Below are 26,968 nucleotides of genomic sequence, written 5' to 3'. Positions count from 1 at the left end.
AGCTTCTTGCTCTGTCTGTTAGCCTCAGGCTGCCTGACCACCACTCTGCTGGTCTGTCTGTCCCCAGGGAGAGCTGCAGTCAGTTTTGGGGACTGGGGAGACTACTTTAAAGTCTTCCCAGCTTGCACTGCTTTTGTCACAACATCCTAAATCAGGGGAATTGTTGTTAATTAATGCTGAAGGGCTAATATTCTGTTAGCTGCTGTTAAGATGGTAAACCGCTTAGACATCAAAGCAGTCATTGCATAGTGAGGAACCCACCTTTTTCTTTTCTCATTCTTCTTTCTGTATCTTTCCACTCAGATCCCAAGCTCTGTGCAATTCCTGTAACACCTAATGGACACTTGGACCCATCCTTGCCCTCTTCCAACCCACCAGTGGCTGCTGGGGGGGTCACCAATTCTTCACGCAACTCCCTACAACTTGACCAGATCCTTGTTGCTGTTGGATCCCGGAAGAGCAGTGTGATGTCCCTGGGTAGAATGACCTATGACCAGCGGTCCTTGGTGAGTGAGTGAGTATAAATGTGTGTCTTACCCTTCTTTTGAAGGCCAAGCACTTTGTTGTCTTTCTGTCACCATCTGGAGATTGCTGTGAAGGATGTCACTGCTGCTGCAGTAACCTCTAACACAGGTTAATTGCCTGTCTTTAGAATCCAGATCAGTTCACATTACTTATCTAAATTTCCAGATTTTTGAAGTCTGTTTCCAGATTGCTTGCTTGTATTCCATTGAGTGTGGGAATCCATTCTCTCTCTTTCTCTCTCTCTCTCTCTCTCTCTCTCTCTCTCTCTCTCTCTCTCTCTCTCTCTCTCTCTCTCTCTCTCTCTCTCTCTCTCTCTCTCTCTCTCTCTCTCTCTCTCTCTCTCTCCCTCCCTCCCTCTCTTACTCTCTCTCTCTCATTCTCTCTCTCTCTCGGTATCTATAGACATACATATCTATATTCCATTGAGTGTGACAAAAAGGGAAAACACCAAGACAATCTCCCTCTTAGAGTGCAACACCTTCTGTCCCCTTCTCCTTTCTTTGTTTTCCTCAAGTGCAGGACGCAAAATTATGCCGAGTTAAGAGCATAGAAATTATCTAGGTAATGCCTAGCCCCATTACAGGTGGGTTTTCTGTGAACTTTTAACAATGAAGAGAAAAACCTTGATTTGGAGCTCCCCATAGCAGATCCTGCTGCCCCATGGCACTTCCCCGAACACTGCAGGCTGTGTAACCAGTGCATCTCAGACCTGTCCACCCTGTCACAGTAGCTACTGGGCTTTCTACCCACTGACGTACTACAGCTCTAGGGGGTGCCTCAGTGCTTCATGCCCCTGTTATTTCTAAACAGGAAGAGCTAGCAGCCACGTACTACGTGATAAGTTACTTATGTGGTTGGACTAGACTGTAACCAACAAGCCCGTTTCTCTCATTTCTTCCTTTTACTAAGACTGTACTCAAAAGACAGTGTGTCAGATTATCCATCACCCGGTACCTTGTGTTATTCTTTACCCCAGGGCAGTGTAAAAAGCTGCCAATCAGATTTTTTGAGAGCTTTATTCTTGCTCTGTGCTGGTGTAAGCAACAACATCAGGCACCTGGCCTTTGGCTTTATTACTTACCTTCCCCAAAAGTGCTTTGCACACAGATGGTGCTATAAAGTAATCACAGCCAAAACCATTGCTAATTCATTATCAATTTATTGTCAGATTTATGGAGATTGCTGCTAAATTCCCACCATGCAACTTGCTCAACACCTGATAAATGGCAACCTTCTGGCTTAGGGACCCAGGGAGAAGTCTGTGATCTGAAACAGCATCACATACTCTCTCCTTGTGCCCACAGTCACTGTGTCTCCATCCCACTCTTCCAGTCCAGCTCCCGCAGCTCCCACTATGGTGCCTGGGGCCGCAGCGGAGCCTGGGGGAGCCGTCGCTCCAGCTGGAACAGCCTGGCCCGCGGACACAGCCTGAAACACAAACATCCCTCAGCTGAGCATGAGTCCCTCCTGCCTGGGGAAGCTCACAGGGCAGCAGATGGGGAGACGGATGGGACAGGAAGGGTGTTGCATCACCGCCGGACACTCTCTCTGGATAACAAAGGCTCCTGTGACCTGCTGGAGTTGGCCTCGGTCCCATCCTGCCACAGAGTGACCCATAAGCTGGGAGCACCGCCTGGGGCCAGTGAGCATCAGGACTGCAATGGCAAAATGCCCAGTATTGTCAAGGAGATCTTCCCAAATATGAACAATCGCAAGGAGCGGGGAGAGGATGATGAAGAGATAGATTATGTGAGTATTTCATGGAGGGAACATGGGGTTACACCACAGTGTTGTGGGAAACTCCAAATCCATCCTCAAGTTTCAGTCTCCTCATATGTAGATGAGAGAGATTGCCAAGATGCTTTAGGAGAGCTGGAGGATGGCGCTGAGTGCAGATGGGACCTTCTTGTCACTGACAAGCTCAAAGCACATTGTCAGGCTGCCTGCAAGGCAACTGTACAGGTGGATGGTGGGAGGAAGGCAGATGTGAGACATACACATGGTCATTTGGGGGCTGTTATTTCAGTGCAGCCAGTGATTTCTACAGGATAGAAGAAATCAGGTTGTGTGAGCAGGGGGAGCTTTGCATGGGGAACATCAGCAGACCAGAGCAGGAAGCACAGGCACCAGAGACAAGGCAAGGGATTATTGCGATGCCAGTGTGGGAAACAGCAACACTCAATGTGTGAGCAGATCAAAGGGTGGAAAAAGTGGAGCCAGGGTCAGTAGAAATTTTGGACAGACGTATATGCTGTATGAAATTCCAAGCCCAAGTACCAAAATAAGGCCTTTTTGTCCTGGCTTCTCATTTAGCTGAGGTAGGGAGGTAACATTGTCCTCATGTAACAAAGACTCTCCAAGAACTCTGAGAAGGTGTCTTGGACAACATCCTGATCTAGAAGGGATGCCAGCAGTTTTATTTGTCACGATCTGGGGGAGAAAGGGGAGAAACCAGACTCCAAGGAGTAAATAGGCCCTGGCAAAGCAGCTTCTACCTTCTTTTCCGTGACTTGTTGCCTTTGAGTTGATTTCCTTATTCAGGGGCTTAAAGGCAGGTAGTACACCTGGCAGACTGCAGGCAGTGATGTTTCTAGGTAAGATGCGGAAGGAAAAGTGTCTCTCTCAGGTAAATGGGAACGTAACCAAAGGCACTTGCTTCTTTCGCACCCCTACAGAGCCTGTGCTTTCGCATCCGGAAGATGATGGAAGTCTATAAGCCAGACTGGTGTGAGTTACGGGAAGACTGGTCCATATATCTCTTCTCTCCACAAAACAGGTTTGTGCAGTTTTTGCCACGAGAAGGTTGAAAAGATGGGGCAGATTCTCTTGCTGTGCTGGCCACATCCCCTGATGTTAGGCTGTGGCTTCAAACTTCTCTGCCACTGTTGCTTCTACAGCCAAACAACTTTTCCTAGATTCTGGAGATGAAACGAAGGTTGAGGATTCTAAATAGCTATTATGATCTTCCCTCACTTTGGAGCATCCTAATTTTATTTTGTGTAATAAATATTTATAGCAAAGCAAGGCAGGGAATACTAATGTTAACCCAAAAAGGATAGAGAATGTATTATTAATGACTCCATGATACTGATATTTCCTCCCCTGGTACCAGAACAGTCTCTCCATTTCATTTACAGTCCCAGTACCAATTTATCAGCAGTCATATCGCACCTTTTAGGGTAAAGTTAGTATTCTTCTTGCCTAAAAAAAGAAAATTGGGTTAAATTCTTCCTGCTAAAGAGATCTTCCCACCAGGAGAAAATGTCCATGTACTCTAGCTAGCAGTATTCTCACCATATGCATCGCCCCTTGAAAAGAAAGGGCTTTCATTGTAGGTCATGAGGGAGAGCTTTTTGCTCTGACACCTATGTTAATGTGCATAGTGTCTTTCAGAGTGGACAGAAGTGTGGTCCCCATGACTGACAACCTACCTGCCACTCCTCAGCTTTCAGCATGTGGCCTCTTTGCCATGGGAAGGTATAAAGTGTAAGTTTGGGAGGAAAACTGAAACACAGCCTCTTCTTTACAAGGCAAGATAGGAGCACGGTCATAATGGTTAGGATGCCCCTTCAGATTCCCTGTGTGACCATGGACCATCCTGGGATATTGCCATGTCAACAAACATCAGAATTAGCGATAGGAAAGCTGCTGTGTCAAATTCCAGTTTTGGCCAGAACTCTTAATTCTCTGTCCTCATAGCTCCTAAACTTGCTCTGCCCAAGGCACAGATGCCTAGTGGAACTCTCTTACAGGTTTCGCCTCCTGTGCCAAACCATCATTGCTCACAAGCTCTTCGACCATGTTGTGCTGGCCTTCATCTTCCTGAACTGCATCACAATTGCCCTGGAGAGACCACAGATTGAGCACAGAAGCACGGTGAGCACAATTACCTGCCACCTCCTTTTTAGCATAACCTCTAAGAGTAGTTCTTAAGCGTTCCCGACATTGGTATGACCTCTGGAAGAATGTCATCATTAAACACCAGCTCCCATTCATTTATTCAAATACCCAAGTATTAGTAATTAACATAGCGTGTGCTTTCCCTGCAGTGTCTTATAATGGGGCAACCTACTTTATAATACAGAAATCCTAGTTCCTTCTGTGTTGGAAAGTAAGAGAGTCCTTCAAGAACCTGCATAGAAGAGTTGAATGGCAAAAGGGACAAGGACTGGGAACTGAAAGACAGAAGTAGCTTTCATCCTGTACAAATGGCATGCCATCATTCATGTATGCTACTCTTGAGCTATTTTGGAGATGGCTCAAGCTTGCGAGTGAAATTACTTTTTCTGCTTGTCTGCCTTAGCTGACTTCCAGATTCCACTGCACTTGGATACAATCTGTGGTCAGTGCTCAGCAGCTCTTTGGGAAGAAGTCCTAGGTCAGTGCAGCAGGTCAGGACTGAGCAGCACTGGTAGAACAGGGCAGAGAGTACCTTGAAACCAGATTTGCAGATGAATTGCAAATCCCATCCACTATGCTCTTGGAGAGATGCACAGGATCCTGTCCCAGCTGTGGCACAGGGCTGAGCCGAGGTGTATCAGCTGAAAGCTGCCTAGCACTGACCTCAGCCAAGGGCACCTCCCTTATTTCCCCAACTTTCAGGTCCTTCACAGGATTGCAAAAGATATTAGCAGAGGGGCCTGCCAGAGTAACAAGAAGTCAAGATACATTTAAGGTCTTTATCTGTTTCTTTGTTTCGTTGCTTTGTTTTGTTTTCTAGGAGAGGATCTTTCTCACTGTGTCCAACTACATTTTCACAGCAATTTTTGTAGCTGAGATGACACTGAAGGTAAGTTACTGGAGATGGGCAGCTCAGGGCCTTTTTCCAGTGTCAAACATGGTTTATATTTGCTCAGCACCCTTTTAAAATCTATCCCTCTTTTCACTGTGCCAGGCCTTTCCTTTACCTTGGTAAAGGCAGATACTGCCTGGGGTTGAGTTCCGTCTTGTCAAGCACGGAGGGGATGTTTATCCTAGGCTTTAGATCCAATTGGATCTTAGTATCTGTGAAGGGTAGCTGGCCTTAAGATATGGATTTTGTGATGATGTCAAATGTCCATTCCCATTTTTCTGGAGCAAGAATGGGGAAATAACAACAATATTAATAACATGTTTTTAAATTAGATAATTATTCAGTAGGTGTCTAAGTACTTTGCAACAATCAGGAAACCTTGTTATTTCCTTCTTGTGAATGAGAAAGAGCCCTGAAAGTGTGTGCCTGAATTCATACCTGAATTTTGGTCATTATTTCCAGGGTGTTAAGCTCTCTCCACAGCCAGCAATTTCAGTAGCGCCTGCTGTTTTTGAGAACTGCTGACAAAAAAAGCTACTCCCTTTGAGCCAGTGTGTGGATTTTGGTGCCTGACTTTACCTCCCAGGTGATCCTTGAACAGGGACACTTGCGCCAGGTCTGTAGTATGGCAGGGAAAGGTTTCCTGCATATTCCCTGTCACTCAAGGAAGCAGAAAAAAGGTGAGAGGATGCCATGGCCCTGTTATTTCTGGAGTTATGTGCCACCACTTTCCCCAAAGACATTTTTCTTCACAGACATCCAGGTGAAAGGAAAACATTATGAGATGACACTCCAGTGACATCAGGAGCTGATAACTATTCCCCATCTTCCAACTTGCTCCATAGTTGCCCTCTACTGGGTAACATGGAGGAGCCATTTCACCCCCTTCCCTTTCCTCTCTCTTGCAGGTGGTCTCTCTAGGCCTGTATTTTGGGGACCAGGCTTATCTCCGCAGCAGTTGGAATGTCTTGGACGGCTTCTTGGTCTTCGTTTCTCTCATTGACATTGTGGTCTCAGTGGCCTCTGCTGGCGGTGCCAAAATCCTGGGGGTGCTACGAGTTCTCCGGCTGCTGCGCACCTTACGTCCCCTCCGGTCAGAATCCCACTGAGCCCTGCTCAGCCCCCTCTTCCCACTGGTTCTCCCCAGGAAGGGTGCCAGAGTCAGATCCATCTGTGCCAGGCAGTGTTGTCTTGGACACAGGGAGGTCCCCCTTAGCCATATGGGTCTGATGCTAGAGGTACCTCATCAGGCAACTAACCCACGGGAGAGAAAAGGCTATTTGTTTACAAGAGGGTCATCTCTACTGATGTGTCACTGCATAAGGAGAACAGGGGCCTGCTGCTTCTGAAAATGCTTAGCTTAGGCCAAACATCCCTGCCCTGCCCCTTTATCACTCTTCCCCTTCCTTCCCTTCTAGAGTCATCAGTCGAGCCCCTGGCCTGAAGCTGGTGGTGGAGACACTCATTTCTTCCCTCAAACCCATAGGAAACATTGTCCTCATCTGCTGCGCTTTCTTCATCATCTTTGGCATCCTAGGTGTGCAGGTAGGTTTTTACTGTCCATCAAACAGCCCTTGTATCCCCACCCCTACTACCATGGGCACCTGTACCCCAGGTCCTACAACAGACATAGAGAACCAAGCAGAACAGGAGGGATGGGCAAGCCAGGAAATTTTCTGCACCAGCTTTCCCCCATGAGCTGTCTCCCACATAATGAACCCATAGCCTTTGGCAAGGACAGCAAGTGCAGACTTTGTTGGATGTGAGAGAAAGAAGAAGACACTCATATCTGGCAGAAGCCGGATCAGGGTTTGGGTCAGCATTATAGGGAGAGCCCAGGGCTGGCACAGCACAGGGCTCACTGAGCACATCTGTGTCAGCCCACAAAGGCAAGCAGTTCAGTGCCTGCTTGCATGAACCCTGCCTCCAGTTAGCTCTGTTTCTCCCCCTCACTCTGAGCCCTAAATCCACCCACAACCTTCTTTTATTTTTTTATTTAATCCTCTTTATTTTTGGCAGTTGCATTGCAGAGGAGCAAGGGTGTCGGCGTTACTTCCATCTCAGGGAATGTGCTATACTTAGTCTTCTCTGATGCATCTGTACAAATGCACAATCCAGTACCTTCCATATGGGGAAAGGAGCCCTGGGCAGAAGAGCCACAGCAGTGCAGTGCAGTCTTGTCAAAAAAAAAAAAAAAAAAAAAAAAAAAAAAAAAAAAAAAAAAAAAAAAGAGGAGGTAAATGAGAAGAAGAGGATGTTTTTTTCTGGTTCTTTACCCTTAGATGAGATCTTTTCCCATCAGCACTCTCTGTAACTGGGAAGCAGGGAGGGAAGATTACTCTAGGGGACTGATTAGAAGATACTTTTTCTCTTTGTACCCATCTTTGTACCCAAAAAGGCTTCCCTAAGGGCTGTTGGATGGTAAGGACTTAAAATCACTGCTGTCTTGGGGGAATCGAGGAGGCTGAAAAGCCAGGTGTGAGTTTACAAGGGTGGTCCTGGCTCCTTAGCAATGTTTGAGCCCGTGCTCTTCATTGTGGTGATGGTGTGCCTGTTGTGCTCCACATGGCTTGTGGTCTTGCAGCCACCCAGCATCTCGGGAAGCTTTTGCACATCCCAGGGAGCATGGGGAACCCTGTGGGGAAAGGGGCTGATGGGGTCATTCCCCTCCTGCAGCTCTTCAAGGGCAAGTTCTACCACTGCCTGGGAGTCGACATCAGGAACATCACCAACCGGTCTGACTGCATGGCTGCCAACTACAAGTGGGTACACCACAAGTATAACTTCGACAATCTGGGACAGGTGAGTATGCCCACAGCCCCTGCCTCTGTCTCTTCCTATACATAGACTCCTCCCCAGGGCACAGATACAGTGTCTGGAAAGCCTGATCCCAGAAGGAGCAATTATTTGTCATGGGTATCTGTGCAGAAGCTGTGTCACTAGTGGGTTGGTATCAAGATGATGTTTGCAAGTTTGTAGGGGAAAGAAAAGTTGTAGCAGCAGAGAGCTTGATTTTCTCTTTTCTCCTGCCATGAAGCAGATGGTTTTCACAACCTCTCTCCTCTGCTGAGTCTGGCTGCACATGGCTTCCTGTTACCCCCTCCCTGTTCTCCACATGGGAAGGAGCAGGTTTTGATGTGTGCAGAGACACAGGCAGGAAGAGTATTTCAGTGCTGTGTGTGTTAGTCCATAAATGCATGGTTTTTTTCTCCCTGCCTGCCAGATGCACCTGCTCCACATCTGCTTTGCTTTGTATGTTGCAGGCTCTGATGTCCCTCTTTGTTCTGGCTTCCAAGGATGGCTGGGTCAATATTATGTATAATGGACTAGATGCTGTGGCTGTTGACCAGCAGGTACAAAGATTTCCTTTTGAAAGGACCATTTTCACTTTTCTTGGGCTAGTAAGGCAGAAGTATACTTTAACACCCTGCTTCAGATACCTCTCTCAAAGCAAGAGTCCCTTCCAGGGCCCTTCTGAATCCTTTGCTCATCTATCTGCAAGAGGTCAGGTCCGTGGACTTGCCTAGTTCATGCAGGGAGGTGCAGCTGTGCCTGTTTAGTGGGCCTCTGTAGTAATTCTTACCTTCTACTCAGTTTAGATCTTACAGCAGGCCTTTATCTATTTGTAACGATGGAGCAACAATGCCCTGTACTTTTCTGAGCATGCAGGCTCCCTCCTGGCCCACAGATAGTTATTTTAATGCCTTGTAAGGCAGGAGCTGTTGGGCTGCTGCCCACTGCATCCCTATTCCTTTACTGCTGAGACCATGACCAGCTCTGTGTTTCCCCTTCCTCCAGCCGGTGACCAACAACAACCCCTGGATGCTACTCTACTTCATCTCCTTCCTCCTCATTGTCAGCTTCTTTGTGCTCAACATGTTTGTGGGGGTGGTGGTGGAGAACTTCCACAAGTGCCGGCAGCACCAGGAGGCTGAGGAGGCACGCCGGCGGGAGGAGAAGCGCTTGCGACGCTTGGAGAAGAAGCGAAGGAGTAAGGCACAGCCTAAGTGTTTGTTTGGTTTGTAGGCCAAGGTTTTCTGAGAAAAACCTTTTCCTCTTCTTTTTCTTTCCTGATGGACTGGTCTCCAAAATACAGTGCTCATGGGCGTGCTCTCAGCCTTCCTCCCTGCACCACTGTTGTGCCACTACACACCTCACTAGGGCAGTCTGGGGAAGAGGGGTGGCTGATGAAATCTGCTAGGACTCCAGGAAAGCCACTGGGGCTTTAGCACGCTGCTCCTCAGGAGATAATGTACCAAAAATACCCCTGTACACATGCTGGTGAGCACTGTTGATACAGAGCATGCACACATCAATACACGTCCTGGGCTTGGGATAGTCCCACCTGGGCTTCCTGCAACTCAGCTGATGATTGAAGGAAGACCTGGACAGACCATCCTTTGCGTTTAACCCCAAATTTAAAGAAGAAGAAGGGGAAAAAAAAAAGAAAAAAGAGGAAGACCACTGTGTTTTGTTCCTGTTTTTTACCATAAGTGTTGCAGTGTCACTCCTTGGGATCCCAAATCCTCTGTGGTGAAGGAAACCTTCTTTTCCTGGTGTTTCTGTCCTCTTATGTGTTACCATTAGACATAAATTGCGAAGCGTATTTGCCCCTGGAAATCATCCCTACTACCCAGACTGATGGTTTTCTTACATTCACAGCCTGTGGGCATGCTTTCCCTTCCTCTGCTCCAGTTTTTCCCCTCTCTCCCGTGACACCCCAGGGCCTCTCCTTGAACCATCTGCTCCCTTTTTTCAGAAGTGATCTTAATTTGTCAGGATATGAAATGCTGATTTAGCACCATTCCCACAAACACAGACTAACAGATTTCCTTTCTAGCATTCCTTTCCTTATTGTTTTTCTACTTATTTTTTCCCCACTTCTTCTTTCTTCTTTTTTTTTATTTTTATTTTTTCTACATCTCCCCCCACTCCTTCCTATGTCCCTTATCTTTTACCTATCCTTTTCTGGTTTTTCTCTCTCTCACCTTCATTCCCTTTTCTTTCAACACCTGTCACCAGTCTTATGCCTTCTCCCTTCTCAGTGTTTCTTACTCATATCTTTCTTTCTTCCAATTTCTTCCTAACTCTGCCCATATCCCTCTTTCCGCTGAAGAGGCGCAGCGTTTGCCGTACTATGCTACCTACTGCCCCATACGCCTCCTTATTCATTCGGTCTGCACCAGCCACTATCTGGACATCTTCATCACTTTCATCATCTGCCTCAACGTGGTCACTATGTCCTTGGAGCACTACAACCAGCCTGTGGTGAGTGAGATCATGGACATGCGCCCTGCCTCTAGACATAATGTTACTTTGCTACAGCTCTCTGATGACCACTGCCCACCAGCATAAGTAGGACACTTGAGTGTCTCTAAAAGCTCCTGTTAAAATTTTTTAAGATTTACTGTAGTAGGCAAAGTTGGGTTCCTACTCAGACACTTGTTATCCGTTAAAATCAATAGAGCGAGGGCATCTAAGCAAGAGTCAGGCCCCTAGAAAGCATGGTGCAATTAGGTCTCTGTGCTTTATATTAGTAAGTGGATATGTGGGTCACCCAAATTTAGCTTCCTGCTCTGCTTTTTATGTTCCCCTGGATCCTAATAGGAGTGGTGGAAGCAGCAGTGTCCTCGGAGCTTCAGGCTTTGCATCACATTTCCAAATATCAGTCCAATTCCCCTGCCATATGGCCTGAGCTGAAAAAACTAAAGTGGCTGGTTGTGCATTATGGGATGGGATGTCTTTACCAAGCCACCTTTTTTTAGTAAGAGAAGCTGCAGGGCCAAAGTGCTGAGTAGAGTCTCTCTCAGCTGCAGAGGATGATTTCCAAGACAGCACCTTGGAGGCCAAATAAGTTTTACCTTTTGACTGGAGAAGACCGTGTACCTCAGTGTTCCTGGCAAAGCTCTAGATACCTTTGATGGAAACAATGTATGCTGCATATAACAAAGGAGCCTTCTGCCCCCATATGTAGAAAAAGCATTCATCATGACATCTACCCAGTGGCATTTCAGTTTGGTTTAGGCTGACAGCTCTGGTGTCTGAACAGGTTGTGCAGGGTAGCTCAGGTTTTGAGCAGGAGGTGATTCTGTTTGTCCTCATTCGAATCTACCACCAAGCTCCTCTGTTTCTTACCTATCTTGCCCAACTGCCCAGCTTTTATCTTGCCCTTCATGGTGCCCAGTTTTACTTTGCAGGAACCCTCAACTTTTATCTGTTGACATCTTCACATCAGGCCTTTGTTCCTGAACAAATCACTCCTCTTCCTTACTCCTCAGCTTCTTTTCCTGGAACACAGGTCTAGCCACGCCAGCCTGTTTTCAGGCTGTTAAACAATGTTCTTAAAGCTCTTAAAACCCTTCCAGTACAAAATGCCACCAAATGTTGCCCACCGCTCACGCTGGTGGTGGAGAAGGGGCAGCATGTAAAAGAACCAAAAGCCAGTCAGCTCAGAGGTATGACATATGCTGGCCCCAGACCAAGGCTCAGCAGGGTTTCCTCCGATCAGAGATGACCTGTATCCACAACTGGAGTAACCTTTATTCTTCAATCCTGGTTGATAGCTATGCCAGTGCCACTAACAAGGTGTCATCCAGGTGGCACAGGCTACTGGCAGAAGAGAAGGCTGATGGTATTTTGTGGATTCTTCTTGCAGTAGCCTTCTCCTCCCCATTATGCTGAACAGTACAGGAGAAAGCATCCTGATAAGAACATGGGGCAGAGGGGCCAGCTGGTGCTTGCTCTTAGTAGGCAGCATCCACATTCAAGTAGGTAGGAAGCATGGGATAGCTTCCCCACCTCACAATGAATACCTGGCACTTAGGAGAGTCCCTGTGCAGAGGAGATTTGTGCTTGATGTTGCTTTTGCCTAAATTCTTTACCCTCTTTTTCTGCTGGAAGTCCCTGGAGACCGCCCTCAAGTACTGCAACTACCTGTTCACCACCGTCTTTGTGTTTGAGGCAGTCCTCAAGCTGGTGGCATTTGGTCTGCGACGATTCTTCAAAGACAGGTGAGCAGGGGATTGTCAACCGTGGCTGTCGAACAGCTTGGTCTAGGGTGGAGGTTTTGAGGACAGTTCCCTATCTAGTGTGAGGTGGTGGCAGAGTGCCCTGACTGCCTCCCAGTTCTGCACAGCATGGACCTCACCTCAGTCTGCATGAGCTACAATGCCTAGGCAATAGTGAGAGTTGTCCAAAAACTGCCTCTTGGTTGGCATCTGCTGGTTAGGCTAGAAAGCAAAGGAGATGAGGTTAGAGAGAGACAATTTTTTTCCTGCCCTCGAGGCAAACTGTGAGCATGCTGAAGCAGAACATATATAACAAAGTTGATTCGAGGTAGTAAGGCCGTAAAAAGCTGAGCCCATTAGTCAATGCATAGCGCCACAGTAACACAGCTCCATGCTTTCAAATCAGGCTGCCTTGCCTCTGGCTGCTCAGGGTGTGTGCAAAGTGAATCTCTGTTTGTCTGCAAAAGCCCATGTAGGCTGACTCAGAGTGGGGCCTTGAACTCATACATAAAGAAATGTTTAGGTTGAAGTGGAAACAATTCACTTTGTTTTTCAGGGAAATGGAAGAAACTCTATCTTTCTTTATTGTCTTCAATTTTTCTTCTTAAGGTGGAACCAGCTAGACCTGGCCATTGTGCTACTGTCTGTCATGGGCATCACGTTGGAAGAGATTGAAATCAATGCTGCTCTCCCAATTAACCCCACTATCATCCGGATCATGAGGGTGCTGCGTATCGCCCGAGGTGAGACACTGACCAAAGGCAGGGTGCATGTGGCCATGGAACTGGGACTTGGTGCCATGACTCACTGAGCAGTGGCTGTAGAGTCATGGGCTAACCCTGCCCCCTGCCTTGGAGGAGCCTCTGGGGTGTCCTTTGTCACAACCCAGAAGGGATTCTTCTGGGATGTGATGAAGAACGCCCTGGAGGATAAGGCTTTCTGGTGACTTAGTGGTGAAGGACTAGGAGGATGGGCAGATCATGTGAGAACTGAACTTTTTCTGTTTCTTGTTTATGGGGCAAGCGTGGCAATGGTATATGAAGAAGAGGCCACAAAGCAGGTTGAAGTTTGAGCAGGCAGGGGCCTGAATCTTCCTGCTGGTGGCCAAGGTGTGCTGAGCTGGATTAACAGTGGTAGCTGGAGGAAGAGAAACTGATGGAAGGAAGAAATCCAAGCAGAGGGACAACTGGGGTACACATTGCTGAGAAAAGGAGGACTTGGTTGTAGTGCCTGGGTGAACCAGAAGTCCAACAGGCATGGGTGGCAGAAGCAGAGTATTTAGTAAAAAGGATATGGACTGGAGTAGAAGGAACAACTAGGGTTGTACAGTCAAAAGGGAAAAGGGGGGTGAGGTGAAAAATCCCATTTTTCTAGGGCAGGGGGAGACAGGACATCTGTCTTGTGCTATTGTCATTAGTAAGTCACACAACGGACAGACCTTCTGAGCTCAGTCTGAATCACACTTCTCTTGTGCTTGTTGTGGCAGTCCTGAAGCTACTGAAGATGGCCACAGGAATGCGAGCGCTGCTGGATACCGTTGTTCAAGCCCTGCCACAGGTAAAACAGACCAGCTTCCCAAAAGACTCCTCTGCTGTCCCTTTTTTCCAAAGGGCTGATTCTTGCGTCGCCTCAAAGATAGCGCCTACTGTGTTGTGCAGGCAACTGGCTGAAGGCCATGTCCAAATTTTCATGTCATTCAGGGGGGTACAGCTCACCTCACATCTCTGTTCTCCAGTGGGTGAATGAAATAAGGCTCGACTCCTGGATAAGGGCAGATTTCTTCCAATCACGTCTAGCTAGTGTCTAACTGTTTGCGGTTAGTCCTCAGCTCCTTTCTCTCCTCTCCATAAGCAGAGAAGAGTAACTGGCAACCATTTCAGGAGGAAAGGAAGTCTTTGTGTCATTGCCCCTCTTACCCTTCCCTGCATGTGCTCCCTTTTCCCCCTTCTCTTTCATTCGCACTCTCGTCACATCTTTTCTTAGCAACTGCCTGCCCCTTCCTTCTTTTTCTTCTTTTCTCCTCCTGGATCCCTTTGTGTTTCTGAGCCTCTCATGTATGAGAAGCAGTGACATGCTCTGTTGTGGCTCACGCAGCCGGCAGTTAAGTGTCTACTGCAAGACAGCTAGACAGAAGGATTTCATGAGCTGTGAGCGGCAGCTGTTCCCGAATGAGATGCTGACACAGTGCTTTACACAGGCTTCAAACCCACTGTGAGCATCCTCCATGATGGATGAGCAGCCAGGGAGTCTGGGCCCCTTCCCTTTGGATTGTTAAGAGAGAATTGTTATGCAAGAAGTAATGGCACCAAGTGGCTCTACTGATCATACATCAGGCCATTCCCCTGGCAGGCCCTGAGAAGGCAACTATATTGCATGATATCAAAATGCACAGGCATTTGTCAGTTGATTTATCAGCTAATGTGGCAGTGCTGGTGAGTGATGATGAGCTGAGATTTAGTCTGAAAGCAGCATGAGTAGTTACCCAAGGAATTTACTTCTGATGTTGATGACAACAAATGTCAATCTGAAAAAGAGGAATCTGATTGCACAAAAGTGAGAGGGGAACTCTGTGATCTTTTATAGATCTTGAGCTCTGTCTGATCTCCCATGCTCTTTATTAAACAATTATTTGTGGTTAATAATAGTAGTAACAATAACACAATAATAATAATTCATATGTAGGATGTATAATATCATAATTTAGGATACTTGTGGGCTGAGATACACTGAACAGTGGAAGGAATGGGAGATTAGGGATGTTCTTATAGCAGGCAGATTTGGACCAGTAACATTTGTTAGTTCTGGCTCTGCTGCCCCAGGCTGGCTCAGTGAAGCTTCTTTGCACCTTGCTCTTTTCCATTCCAGGAGCCACAGGAGATGATTTTTCTCAGGCAAGGGTCTGGAATGGAGCAGGTCTTCAGATCCAGCATCTACATGTCTGTGGCATGTTTATTCTGCAACCCAGATAAATGCACACAGATGCACACAGAGCTGGATGAAATAGTATCCGTAAACCTTTGGTAAGAGGACTCTGCAATATATTTGCACTTAAATGATGAGACTCAACGTCTATACCCAAACTATAGAGAATAAATAAGAGAGTAGGAAATATTCATATTCCTGTCACATAGATGGAGAAACTGAGTCATCAGAGAGTAAAGTGTTTTGCAAAGAGCATGGGTGGGATCTGTGAGTCCCTGTTTCTAGTCCTAGCCACAAATATATTCTTTCATACTTTGTAAATTCTGACTTTTCTCTCTCCAATTTGCCTACAACTCCTTTGCTAACCAAGTTGGTGGGTCAGGTCTTTTGGAGGCCATTAATATCTGCCACAAAACAAGCAGATGTCAGAAGGTTTGGCCTCTAGGTATTTCCTGGGTGGTAGTAACAAGCAGCACTTGATCCCTCCAGCATCAAAGTCTGTGATCAATGTACTCCTATTGACTGGCTTTTACTTCCTCCTGTAGTAAGGCTGGCTTTGGTTAATAAAGTTGTGTAACAGGAATGAAAAATAACTCCATAGCTGTGTAAAAATCCACACTTTAAGGGCTAAAATCCACCAGTTTCACTGTTAAAAGAATAAATTTAGTCTCCGTATTTTATACACTGGGTCTTTGGGGGACAGTTGCATTATCTGTAATATTATTCTCCTAGATTTATTGACTTTGCCAAAAGAAGTAGTTTAAAATAAGCTGTCCTTTCCCTTGCGCTTTTTCCTCTTCTTGACCTTTCTCTTTTTGTTCCTAGAGCACAGACTCACATCAGGGATTTTGGCTTGCTAATGGCATACAAGGCATCTCCAATTGTCCCGTTTCAACTCCCTTCCTGTCTTTGTTATACTGCAGCAATTCTTAATAGTGAATAGAGCTTTAATTTTAAAGAGCCCTTTGGAAATGTAGTCTTTAGCTAAGTTTTATTAACTTCTTTTTCTTAATGCCCTGTAGACACAGACCTAGTGGTGTGTGTTTACAGCATTGACTATGGTGTCCAATTTAGTCATCAGAAATAATTTCTTCCACTGAGTATGTAGGGAGCCAGAATCTGGCAGCCCGGGGGAGTGGGTGGGCTGAATCATTTATTTCTCTGCTGAATTTGGATGGCACAGCAGTTACAATGACTAAATTAGACTTCTGAAGTGCATGATCCTAACAAAGGCCCAGTGACCACACTCATTTAGACCAGAAACTTTTCTGTTCTTCAAAAACACCCATATGCCAGTTAGGTTTTTCCGTGACTTCTCTTGTTCCACCAACACTGTGCTAACCATTACTATAATTTTCTGCTACTGATCAACCTACTTCTTCCAAAACCCACTCCAGCTCCTGACATGTAATCTGACTGCCCCACGTGTGGGGATGGAGGAGATTCAGAGGCAAGCTGTGATTTGGGAGAGTGAGGGCTGGGTGGCAGTGCCCATATTGCTGCTGCATTTTTGCGCCATGAAGAAGCAATCCTGTCATGGGCAGGCTTCCCAACAGCAGCCACTGAAGGTCCAGAAGTCAGGCTTTGACCTATTATTCATGAGATGCATAAGTAGCTCTGCTTTCTCTCTTGACTCCTTCGTAATCCCCTCTCTTCTCCTCCTTCTCAACACACATCTTCAAAGTACGTCTTTACTCTTCTTCCTTCCCACCTGCCTACTCCTCCCACAAGCCTTGATGTAACCTCCACTTGTAGCTGGTGCTGGTGTACCTGTGCCCCTGTCTCCTTGGAACATGTTCTTGCACTGTTCACATGATCATAACTTCAAGGGATTTAGGCAGTTTGGTGGGGCATGTAGCACTGCAGGGCATGTCTCCATGCTCTGGCTCACAGCTTGTCCTTCACCCAACCAAACTGGCTTCACCTTCTGTGCTCCTGCTCCAATATGCTTGTCTCCAACTGTCCCAGAAACTGCACACTTCAGTCAACTCTGGCCAGAGCTTGTGCTGGAGTGAAGGCAACTAAATAAAGACTCCAGCTGCAACTGGAGCCACGACCGATGATTTCCCTAGCGTTGAGCAATTGTTTGGTTGCATTTGTACACTGTGAATTCACTGCCGTTCTCTTCAGGCTCTGAAAGGCAGAAACACTTGCCTGTACAGCTGAAATGAGTTTTGGGATAGGCTGACCATGCCCTTTGCTTTCAGGTGGGAAACCTTGGACTTCTTTTCATGCTCCTCTTTTTCATCTACGCTGCTCTGGGAGTGGAGCTCTTTGGAAAACTGGGTAAGTCTCAAGCAGACCACGCTCCAGTGTGAGCTACAGACCTGCTGGTTGAGGTTTCTCAAAATCAGTACTCTTTAATAAAGGGACTGAATTATTTGATGGACTTTATTATCTCATATGCATAATTGATATAAGAGGAATTTCCTCTAAATTTTTGTTGTCCTAACAGTCTAACAAAATAAAAGCAACCTCTAGTTTCTCTTATATTCTTAGACATTTGCTTTTCCTGCACTGTATTCCTTGATGTTGCCTTTAAGATTACAAGAAAAAGTTAGGGAAAGTTTATTTATGTCTCTTGCCATGGAGCACTGATCAAGAAGAAAGGCAGCACAATGACATATTCAGAGGATGCTCCTGAGCAACTGAGTACACCGCATGATATCCCAGGGCTAGGCCATCAGGGATTTTTCTGTATTGATGGCCAACAGCCAATGGTTGGGCAGGATGCTGACAGCATTACCTGAAGTCTTCAGGCTGTGAATTTGTGTTGTTGATCTCAGGGCTGGTAATGTATCCTCCACTGAGTGCTGCAATCCCCTTTTTTTCAGTATGCAATGATGAGAACCCCTGTGAGGGCATGAGCCGCCATGCCACCTTTGAGAACTTCGGGATGGCCTTCCTCACACTTTTCCAGGTGTCCACAGGCGACAACTGGAATGGGATCATGAAGGTAACTGCCTTTGGGGCAAGAATCTCCTACTTTTGGGGAGAAGTTCTGATGTATGCTCTGTTCAGCACTGCTTGGGCTTGCAAAGGAAAGGAGCACACAAACTGGGTTGATAGATAAGGTCCCTGCTTGGTCTAGAGTCTCTCTCCCCACTGTGGTAACTCAAACCTTGGGCTCATCTAGTCCTAGAGGCATCTGATTGAGGAACTGCCAATTTTCCTAGGGAGGAACAAGACAGCTGTCCAGGCTAAGAGGAAATATCCACTGTGGTAAGGTCTGTCATCAAAGCTGAGCATAGGACATGTGTGTTGGACATGGCACTCATCTGCAGAGCTACCAGAAAAAATCAAAAATAAATACTTCCTTCCTGCAGAGGACACAGAGAAAGAAAAGTTTTTTGATCACATTCAGTGCTTTTGAGTCTGGAGGGGAGAAGACAGTACCAGACTGCTCATTTTTGGTCTTGCTCACATGTGTGGGGCTACAGCAGCAGCAACATGTGATGGTCTGAAAGTAGTTTGCTCCATATGCCTCTGGATGTTTTCCCTCTGAAGCAGATAGCATATGCACAGATAGTGTCCCAGATTCTTTGGGGACCTCATTATCCCAACAGGTATGGCATGATAGAAGTGTTTGCCTTGTTCTTTCCATTGGCATCAGTGATTTTTGGCAGGAAGAACAACCAATATTTTTATTCTTACTTTAGTTTTTTCTTCCTTCCATCGTTCCCTCTCAAACCCAACTTCCCCTCAAGGATACTTTGCGTGACTGCAGCCACGATGACCGGAGCTGCCTCAGCAACCTGCAGTTCATCTCCCCACTGTACTTTGTCAGCTTTGTGCTCACAGCCCAGTTTGTCCTCATCAACGTGGTGGTAGCCGTGCTCATGAAACATCTTGACGACAGCAACAAGGAGGCCCAGGAGGATGCAGAAATGGATGCTGAGCTTGAGCTGGAAATTTCTCATGGGCTGTGCTCCCGCAAGTCAGGCTCTCCAAATTCAGGACAGGGAAAAGGAGCAGGAACAGGAGGAGATGGTGGTCGAACAGATCCTGAAGGACATCTGTGCATGAGATGTTACTCTCCAGCCCAGGTGAGTACACCTTTGAGCTTGCTAACGAAACTGCAGCAAGTAGCTGTGGGTAGAAGCTGGGCAGCCTAGATGACTGAGGGCTTAGCAGTAGCAGACAGAGTCTTCCACCTCAGGGTGAAAGGTTTGCTTTTAGCAGTAGACTTCTGAGTTGGTAGCATCACGCAGGGACAAGGCTGGAACGGCAGTGTGTCCTGTTTATTGTCATCATGGTGTAGGAACCTAAGGGCCAGCAGAGGAGGGATGGAGCAGATTAGCTAAAGGTGTGACAGGAGCAAATTTGAGATGGGAGCTCAGGAGATGAGTGCAGGGGAAATGGCATATGGAGAGTGAGGCACTCCAGAAATGCTGAAAGGGAGGTGTGAGCAGTGCTGGGATGCACTGAAAGTGAGTGAAGACTGTCCCTCATTTTTTATTTTCTTTTTTTTTTGCATTGAACTCTGGCACCTTTACACAACCTATGGAGCAAGTGTTCCCCCAGTGACCCTGTGCAAGTACCTGCAGAACAAGATGCTGCTCCAGATGAGTCAGGGTGGAGAACCCATCCCCAAATTCACATGAAACTTTAAAGCAAAAAACTCGACATTCTTAAAATGATCTCTCCCGTCCTCCCCCCTTTCTTGTCCCCTAGGAGAACTTATGGCTGGACAGTGTCTCTTTAATTATTAAGGACTCCTTCGACGGGGAGTTAATGATCATCGATAACCTATCGGGCTCCGTCTTCCACCATTACTCCTCGCCGGCCATGTGCGAGAAGTGTAACCATGACAAGCAAGAGGTAACCTGCGTACGAGGATGTGTGAGGGGACCCTCCCCCCAGGGCCTGCACACCCACACCCACATGCCCACAGGTCGTCCGATGTGTGCTCCTGACTGTAGACTGTGTAGACAGTAGACCTTGTTGACCTGTGTTTGTTATTTGTTGTGAAGTGCTGATACTGCCTCTAGTGCAGGCCTGCCCTGTTCAGCCACAGGTGGATGTTTGAGGTGGTGGACAAGTGAGACGTGACGGGACACAGGTCAGGAGGGACCAAATGACCTATAGAGAAATGATTATGAAGGCATCCTGGCAGCTCTTGTAGTGTTCAATTCTGCAAGGAAAGGCTAGGTCCAAGCTCATGTTGTATGGAGGACTCAAAGGATCTCACCCCAATGACAGCACTCAGAAGCAATTCAGTAGGAGATTTAAGCATGTGTTTTGTCCTTGTTTTAAACACGTGCTTGTTTATTCCCTGTTGAGGTCGATGAATTAAGCACATGTTTAAATGCCTTGTTGAGTAGAGTCACCCTCTGTGAGCAAGGATTGGTTTGTGGTAAAAACCAGTTAATTAGTTTGAGCAAAACCTAAATAAAAATGGGCCCACTGAGAAAGTTTGTTAGCTGACAAACGGGTTGTTGTTAAGAGCGGGACACCAAATGACTTAGATTTGAGCTTCTAAAGTTGGTACATGCTTTGGAGAACTACTTCCTAAGATATTCGTCTTTTCAGGTTGTGAAATTTAGGAACAAAGTAGTCTGGGAGGAGTAGAATTAATTTTATTTCTGAAATAATTTTATTGGATTTAAGTTCTCCAATTTTGTGTGGTCAGACTTGTGGCAGTAGTGTGGCTTATCTAACAGTAAGTTGGTGCATCAGTGGCAATCTTCATTGTCTCCTTCCCCATAACTAACTTGATATGTTGCTATTGCTTATAAAGAAACAAGGAAACTTGGGAAATAAGCTCTTATTGGCAAGTTACTCTATCCATGTTTGAAGAAAGCATTCTTTTGTTTGGCTTCAGATGCCTAGTTCCGATGTTCTAATTTTTTCTCAATTTTTCAGCTATCTGCCCATCCCCATAACTTCCCTTTGAAAGTACCAAAATGCAAACATCGCTGTAGTTTATTATTATTGCAACACTTCACAAATGGATGCTTCATTAGTGCAACCAAATAACTAGTTTTCAATTAACTGCAATTTCCACTGCTTTACTTAAGTCCTTATGTTCAGCAATTGGTGCTCAGCTTTCTCAGCAAATGAGATCTCCTAAGGCATTCCACAATGATTACCCCAAAATTAAGTTATTTGCAGCTACTTTGCTACATTTTAAAACCTTCCAGTCTTCAGTAGCCCACTTAGGAATGAAGACAACCACACGGTTTTTTACCTTTCCATCAAGAACACTGGGTAGCAAAATCTTCAAGTGCAACCCACAGCCACAGCAGAGTTTGATATAATAATCACAGCTGAAGAATTATTCTTAGATCGTATTTTCTAATAGTTGTTATAGACCCATAAATTATTTTTCAAAGTTGACATTTCAGTACATCTGAAATGTGGATTTGAAAAGAAATTATCTATATATGCAAGAATAACTTTAGTAATAAAATGTAAGTATTTTGTGTCTGATGATATGAATCAAAACTACAGCTCAGGATTTTTAGTCATAATTGATCATGACCTTCTCTTCATGTTCCATAGTAAAAAAACATTGAGGAAATTTTTTTCAACAGGAAATCACTTTATGGATATGTAGCTAACATCAGAAATGCACAGTCATTGAATTAGAGTTGACTCTGCTACATCAACAAATTCAAATGGGTATTGTACACACAGACAGAACTGTACAGTCTCAGAAGCAATTGACAGCAAGTTACATAGGCAAAACAGTTTTTATCTAGTCTTCTTCAATACATATGTGTTCAAAAAAACCAGTATGCTTACTGTCCTCCATATCACCCTTGACTCTGCCCTTGTGACAAAAATCACTTATTAGCCAAAAATGTTCACTCGGATTTCATTGGTAGATTAATTAACCAAGATGCCGAGCACAGTGAATGGACACAACATTTAAACATATGCTCAAACTTGTGCTAATTTCTTTTGTGGCATTGAGCCCAGCACCTTTCCCAGTTATGCTCCTGACACTTCATTTTCAAACCAATTATTTGTTCGATTAAGAATTTTTGTAATCACAGGTTTGTTTTTAAAGTTATATCTATAACTAGTTATTTTCTGAGGGATATATGTGCATGGTTCAGTGTCTCAGGTTGACATTCCTGGCAGTTTTCATGGATTATGATCTAGTGACCAGCCCCTTCTCCCCCCACTGCAATTTTTAAAACTTTTTTGTTCCTCATCTTTGGTCAGCAAATTTTAAAATATTCTACAGTAAGGGAAGCAATAAGAACAAAACCTTCTTCTTTCATGGTGCTAACCTCTTCTCTTGTCATTGCTATCCTTCCATTCTTGGGATGGTTGACAGACATTTGTGTATTGGTGGCTGAAGTGTGTTTAACTACTGGTAGGAGTTTGTCAGTGAACACTAGTGAAATAGGTTTCCCCACCTGCAGTTTATCTGTTCATGACTTTGTTGATTATGTTTTTTGTGTAGATCCCAGGTGAATTTTTAAGCAGTGACAAACAGACGATTGTGACTTTTGTTGAAATCCTTTTTTTTATGGATGGAGAAGGTAGTCACAGATGTTACTTCGTTTCACGCTCGTGTCTCTACAAGCACAGCTGTAAGGCTGTTTTGGTGTGACAACCTCTTAGGCGAGTAATAGATAAGTGCACACATTAAGCTGGACTGAAGGAAGACTGTGTTTCTTCACACAAGTAGTTGCTGACTGGTGGTTGTGTAGCGTGCTTGATATAAATTCACTGTGGGCTCTCTGTGTGTTGGTGCTCTGAGGAGCAGTTGTTGGTTTTGTGCTCTCTTCATGGTGGAATGGCACCATGTTCCTGTGTCAGGATCTCTCAAATAAAGATGTCATTTGTGCCCTTTGTCTAAATCCATCTCTGGTTTTCCATCCCATTTGTTTAAAGTGCATTATCCCTCAGATGGAGACCTCTTCCACTCTCTGGCATTGGCACAAGCCACTAAACTTCCAGCTCAAAAGAATCTTCTCTCCAAATGTTTCACCTGCTGTCATGGCACAAAAGCCGTACCTGCCTCTTGCAAACACAACCACATGGCCAGAAAGATACATGGCCAGGAAGCAAGCTGTCCTCATTGAGACAACCCAGAATATAGCTCTCAAAAGTTAGCTGCTGTTGGTGCGAACTGGTGGGACTCTAGAGCTCAGTGACAGAAATCCAAGCACCGGAGGGACAAAGCAACTGCAGTTGCTTTTCAGGCATTGTGAGAAACAGTTGTCAGGCAGAGGGGGTTTGAAAGCTTGGAGGTAAGAGGATGGGAGAGGGGCACATGTGGTATGAAACAGGCCAGGATTAAGCAAGGTCAGGCATGGGACTGGAGGAGAGGCACAAGGATAAGAAAGATGCAGTGGCCAGACTTGCAAGAGAGCGCACGTATGAGTGGGCGGGAGGGGTGAGTTTAGGGATGAAGAACAAGATGGGAGATAGTGTTAGGTGAAGCCTTGGGTAGGTTAGAGTGGAGGAGATAGGGAAGACCAAGGACAGCTGGAGGGAAACAGGGTTTCAGTAATGAAGGTAAGAGAAAATGAAACGCATGATACTGGCATGAACTGCAAGAGGCATGACTATCCCTGGAATGAAAGCACCTTCATGTTTAAGCAGGGCTGTCTGCGGTGCCTTCAGAGAGAGGGGTTCACTCCTCATCCCTCAGCAGAGCAGGCTGCTTTGTCACTGGCCTGAGGGAACCCTCTGCCTGCCTGGCTTTACTTGCAGAACCTTGGGCCAACTGTATTGCTGTGACAGATTCAGGACTTTTCTTCCAATTCTGGCACTAGAGGAGCATGGACTGGTGGTGGGCTGCTTGCAGATCATCATATTTTCAACCTTCTTTAAAAAGTGATTTCTCCTGCCCAGCCCAGGTCTGGGTTAGGCAGTTCCTGATGTATCCAAGGGACTATAACCTAAAATTGATCTCGGGTCCACAGGCTCTCACTTATCCACCATAAACAGTGTGGCTGCTTGAAATGTGAATGCCAGGCATGACCTGTGATAGCTCCTTTCCCTTCCTGCAGGTCCAGCTGGCTGAAATGGAAGCATTATCCCTCAACTCAGACAAGTCCTCTTCCATCCTTCTAGGAGATGAGTCAGACAATCGAAACACTTCTCAGCTGAGTCCTAAGCAGATCAAGGTCAGCCCCAGGTGGTCATGGGCATGTTGCACCGTGCACTGTATTTATGCCCTTGCTCATTTCAAGTGCTCTGTATTCATCCAGGAGTCCCTGCTGAGGAATATAATTCTGGTCATTTTTCGAGAGCTTCTCCATAGAGACATACCATGGAGAAGGATTTGAGGAGAACAAAAGGATATATATTTTTGAAAGTTCTCTTCACTACTGTTAATAACTTCCTCTGAATGAGTCTAAATTTAGGGAATTTGGGTGGGAAAACTGAGCATCTCTTAGCTAGTTTGAAGGTTTATCAGAATCAGCTCTTTCTGAGGCTTTGACAAGTCTGCTCTACCATCTGCCATTAAATTTCACAAGGCTTTGCCCTCACTAATTTTCTTCCAGCAGGATGGCCAGGACAGCCCTGACTTCAGTGGGGCAGAAAATCTTGGGGAATGCCTGCTCCCAGCAACCAGTGAGAATGGCTCTACAAACCCAGACAGTTACCTATGTGAAATGGAGAATACTCCTTTAAACACAGTCCAGTCTTGGCTAAAGCATGAAACTACCAAAGGTGAGCACAGTTCTCATCATTCTCCAGGTCTGCTGAAAGTGTGGGTTGGTTCAGCTCTTTTGTCTTTCTCCTGCTTCCCCTCTACCAGGAATGGAGTTAATGTGACGTGGGGCTACACTAACCAGGAATTAGCTTTCAGTTTGCTGATCTTCAGGAATCGTGTGAGGAGCAGTTCCTTCTTTAGCTGCTAGATACTGTATCTTACCTCAGACATGACTATGAGAAGTTTTGTAAAAGAGCTGATCCCCATTCACAGTAGCGTGCCTATGCATGGTCAGAGATGAGTAGGGACAGATTCCCTTGACATGCCAGCTGGATGAATTGTGCTTACTCAGCACAATAAAAAAACACTGCTGCCCCCTGCCACCAGGCATAGTTTTAGAGAATGTGTAATACATGTCTGTCCTTGGTGGAAGTGCTCCAGCTCTACTCTAGAGCATGCTCTGGTCTCCTGTGGTCCCCACATTCCCAAACCACCACTTTATTTATCTCCCTTCAACCCTTGCCTTGCAGGACCTGGGATGAAAATCCTATAGCACTGATACATACTTTGGAGAGCAACAGCAGGGGCAAGCTGGGCTGTCACTTTATGACTCTTAGCCGTGTTAGGTCTTGTGGGTCTGGTGCAGGTTTTTGTGCAAATGGTCATGGGCATGTTACACTAGACTGGTCTGAACACAAGACTGAGGCTTCTTGGCCAGGAGTGCATGTCACTGAATATCCTTTGTACACTGAACTTGAGGACTCTCAGTGTAACAGCAGCAAAGGCACCAAATCAAATCAGAGGGCTCTTAAACTTTCTTTTCCTTCTATTTCTGTTCTCTTCCCCTTTTTTGGTGCTCTGTCAGTCCCTCCCAGCCCCTTCTCTCCAGGTGCATCTTGCCCCCTGTTACCTGTACCAGCAGAATTTTTCCACCCAGCCATGTCTGCCACCCAGACAGGGCCTGAGAAGGTCTCGAGTCCACATAACCTTCCTAAGATCTCTCTGCAAGGCTCATGGGCATCACTGAGGTCTCCAAGCGTGAACTGTTCACTTCTTCAACAGGTGAGGAAACTCTTCTTCCCTCTGCTAGGAAAACTCACATCGCACCTAAACGGGTGAGGGGGCTGAACGAGGACAAGGGCAAAGGAAAGACAGAGGCAGCTGTGAACATGGGCTGGGTAACCTGGATCTGTTGGAGGAGCACAGTGGACTGCAGAATGCAGGGAGGCTGGGGAGAAGAGAGGATAGCACAGCAAAGGGGTGTATATAGCTTTCACCCCATCAAGTCATATATTCTGCTGCTTTGGATCAACAAATAGTTTGACAGCTGCAGTGAGCCCCACATGAAGATGAAATCACATCACTTTGTAGCTCACCCCTGGGTCCCTGGCACTGAGTGTGATGCAGACACCTGCATGCACAGCAGCCACAGTGTGAGCCAGGGAGATGACAGCTGCACAGCTTCCTTGGGTCCTCTTACCACCATGACTCCAGATCACACACCTTCTTGGTTGGACCAGGCTTCGACTCACCTACATCCTCCACAGCCCCTAGTGCCACATCCACACACTGTGTCCCTAAGCTCACTGTTTTCCCCTGCCCACATGCTCTCACATCCCAGGAAGGTCCTATCTCTTTCTGAAAAAGCAGCCATTTCTCACTAGTGAAAGAGAAAAATAAAAGCATTGGGGGAAGATCAAGTGTCTCTGAAGAGCAGAGGAGGCAGAGATGAAAGCCCAGTAGAGATCCCTGTTACTGTTCTTGGAAGATACTCCAGGAACAGGGAGACTCTATTCCAGAGAAACTAAAAAATAAAATCAGATGTTATCCAGCTACATGTGACAGACACTGTTGGTACAGTACAAATGTGTGTAAATTCACCAAGGATAAATTAAGCCTTCATGTGAGACCACTGAGTCGTTGCAGTGTTGAAACTTTTGGTTTAAGTTAAGACACAAAGAGGAAGAGCTCTGGAGCTGGCATACCACTGGGACAAAATACTGAATTATTGTAAAGGAGAAATTGGTAAACTTCTGATTATGTGATGCAGACTGTGTTGAATAACTGGTCCAGGAAACTGCTTCCAATCCTACATGT

At 46.0% G+C, this 26,968-nt stretch overlaps 1 protein-coding gene across 4 annotated transcripts in view; it reads left to right on the top strand.

Annotated features, from left to right (window-relative positions):
- Positions 1-26,968, top strand: part of CACNA1I (calcium voltage-gated channel subunit alpha1 I) — an 89,693-nt gene that overhangs the window by 58,376 nt on the left and 4,349 nt on the right. Inside the window, exons 14-34 of one of the 4 annotated variants that reach the window (XM_027879381.1) lie at positions 304-506; positions 1,858-2,274; positions 3,201-3,301; positions 4,278-4,401; positions 5,246-5,314; positions 6,226-6,410; positions 6,736-6,862; positions 7,994-8,119; positions 8,581-8,670; positions 9,116-9,308; positions 10,434-10,585; positions 12,218-12,327; positions 12,934-13,067; positions 13,811-13,881; positions 17,454-17,532; positions 18,081-18,202; positions 18,954-19,292; positions 19,921-20,067; positions 24,222-24,338; positions 24,720-24,888; positions 25,737-25,933. In XM_027879381.1, coding sequence (XP_027735182.1) covers positions 304-506; positions 1,858-2,274; positions 3,201-3,301; positions 4,278-4,401; positions 5,246-5,314; positions 6,226-6,410; positions 6,736-6,862; positions 7,994-8,119; positions 8,581-8,670; positions 9,116-9,308; positions 10,434-10,585; positions 12,218-12,327; positions 12,934-13,067; positions 13,811-13,881; positions 17,454-17,532; positions 18,081-18,202; positions 18,954-19,292; positions 19,921-20,067; positions 24,222-24,338; positions 24,720-24,888; positions 25,737-25,933 — 3,272 coding nt within the window. Of the gene's footprint in view, positions 1-303; positions 507-1,857; positions 2,275-3,200; positions 3,302-4,277; positions 4,402-5,245; positions 5,315-6,225; positions 6,411-6,735; positions 6,863-7,993; positions 8,120-8,580; positions 8,671-9,115; positions 9,336-10,433; positions 10,586-12,217; positions 12,328-12,933; positions 13,068-13,810; positions 13,882-17,453; positions 17,533-18,080; positions 18,203-18,953; positions 19,293-19,920; positions 20,068-24,221; positions 24,339-24,719; positions 24,889-25,736; positions 25,934-26,968 lie in introns of all 4 variants that reach the window. The other 3 variants (XM_027879380.1, XM_027879379.1, XM_027879382.1) reach the window with 3 other exon arrangements.

The sequence above is a fragment of the Empidonax traillii genome, unplaced genomic scaffold, assembly GCF_003031625.1.
Source record: "Empidonax traillii isolate 1590-97213 ecotype Southwest subspecies unplaced genomic scaffold, ASM303162v1 scaffold55:size2822071, whole genome shotgun sequence".
NCBI classification, from domain to species: Eukaryota; Metazoa; Chordata; class Aves; order Passeriformes; family Tyrannidae; genus Empidonax; species Empidonax traillii.
The sequence above is the reverse complement of the archived record's forward strand: the minus strand, read 5'-3'. Positions and strand labels throughout refer to the sequence as shown.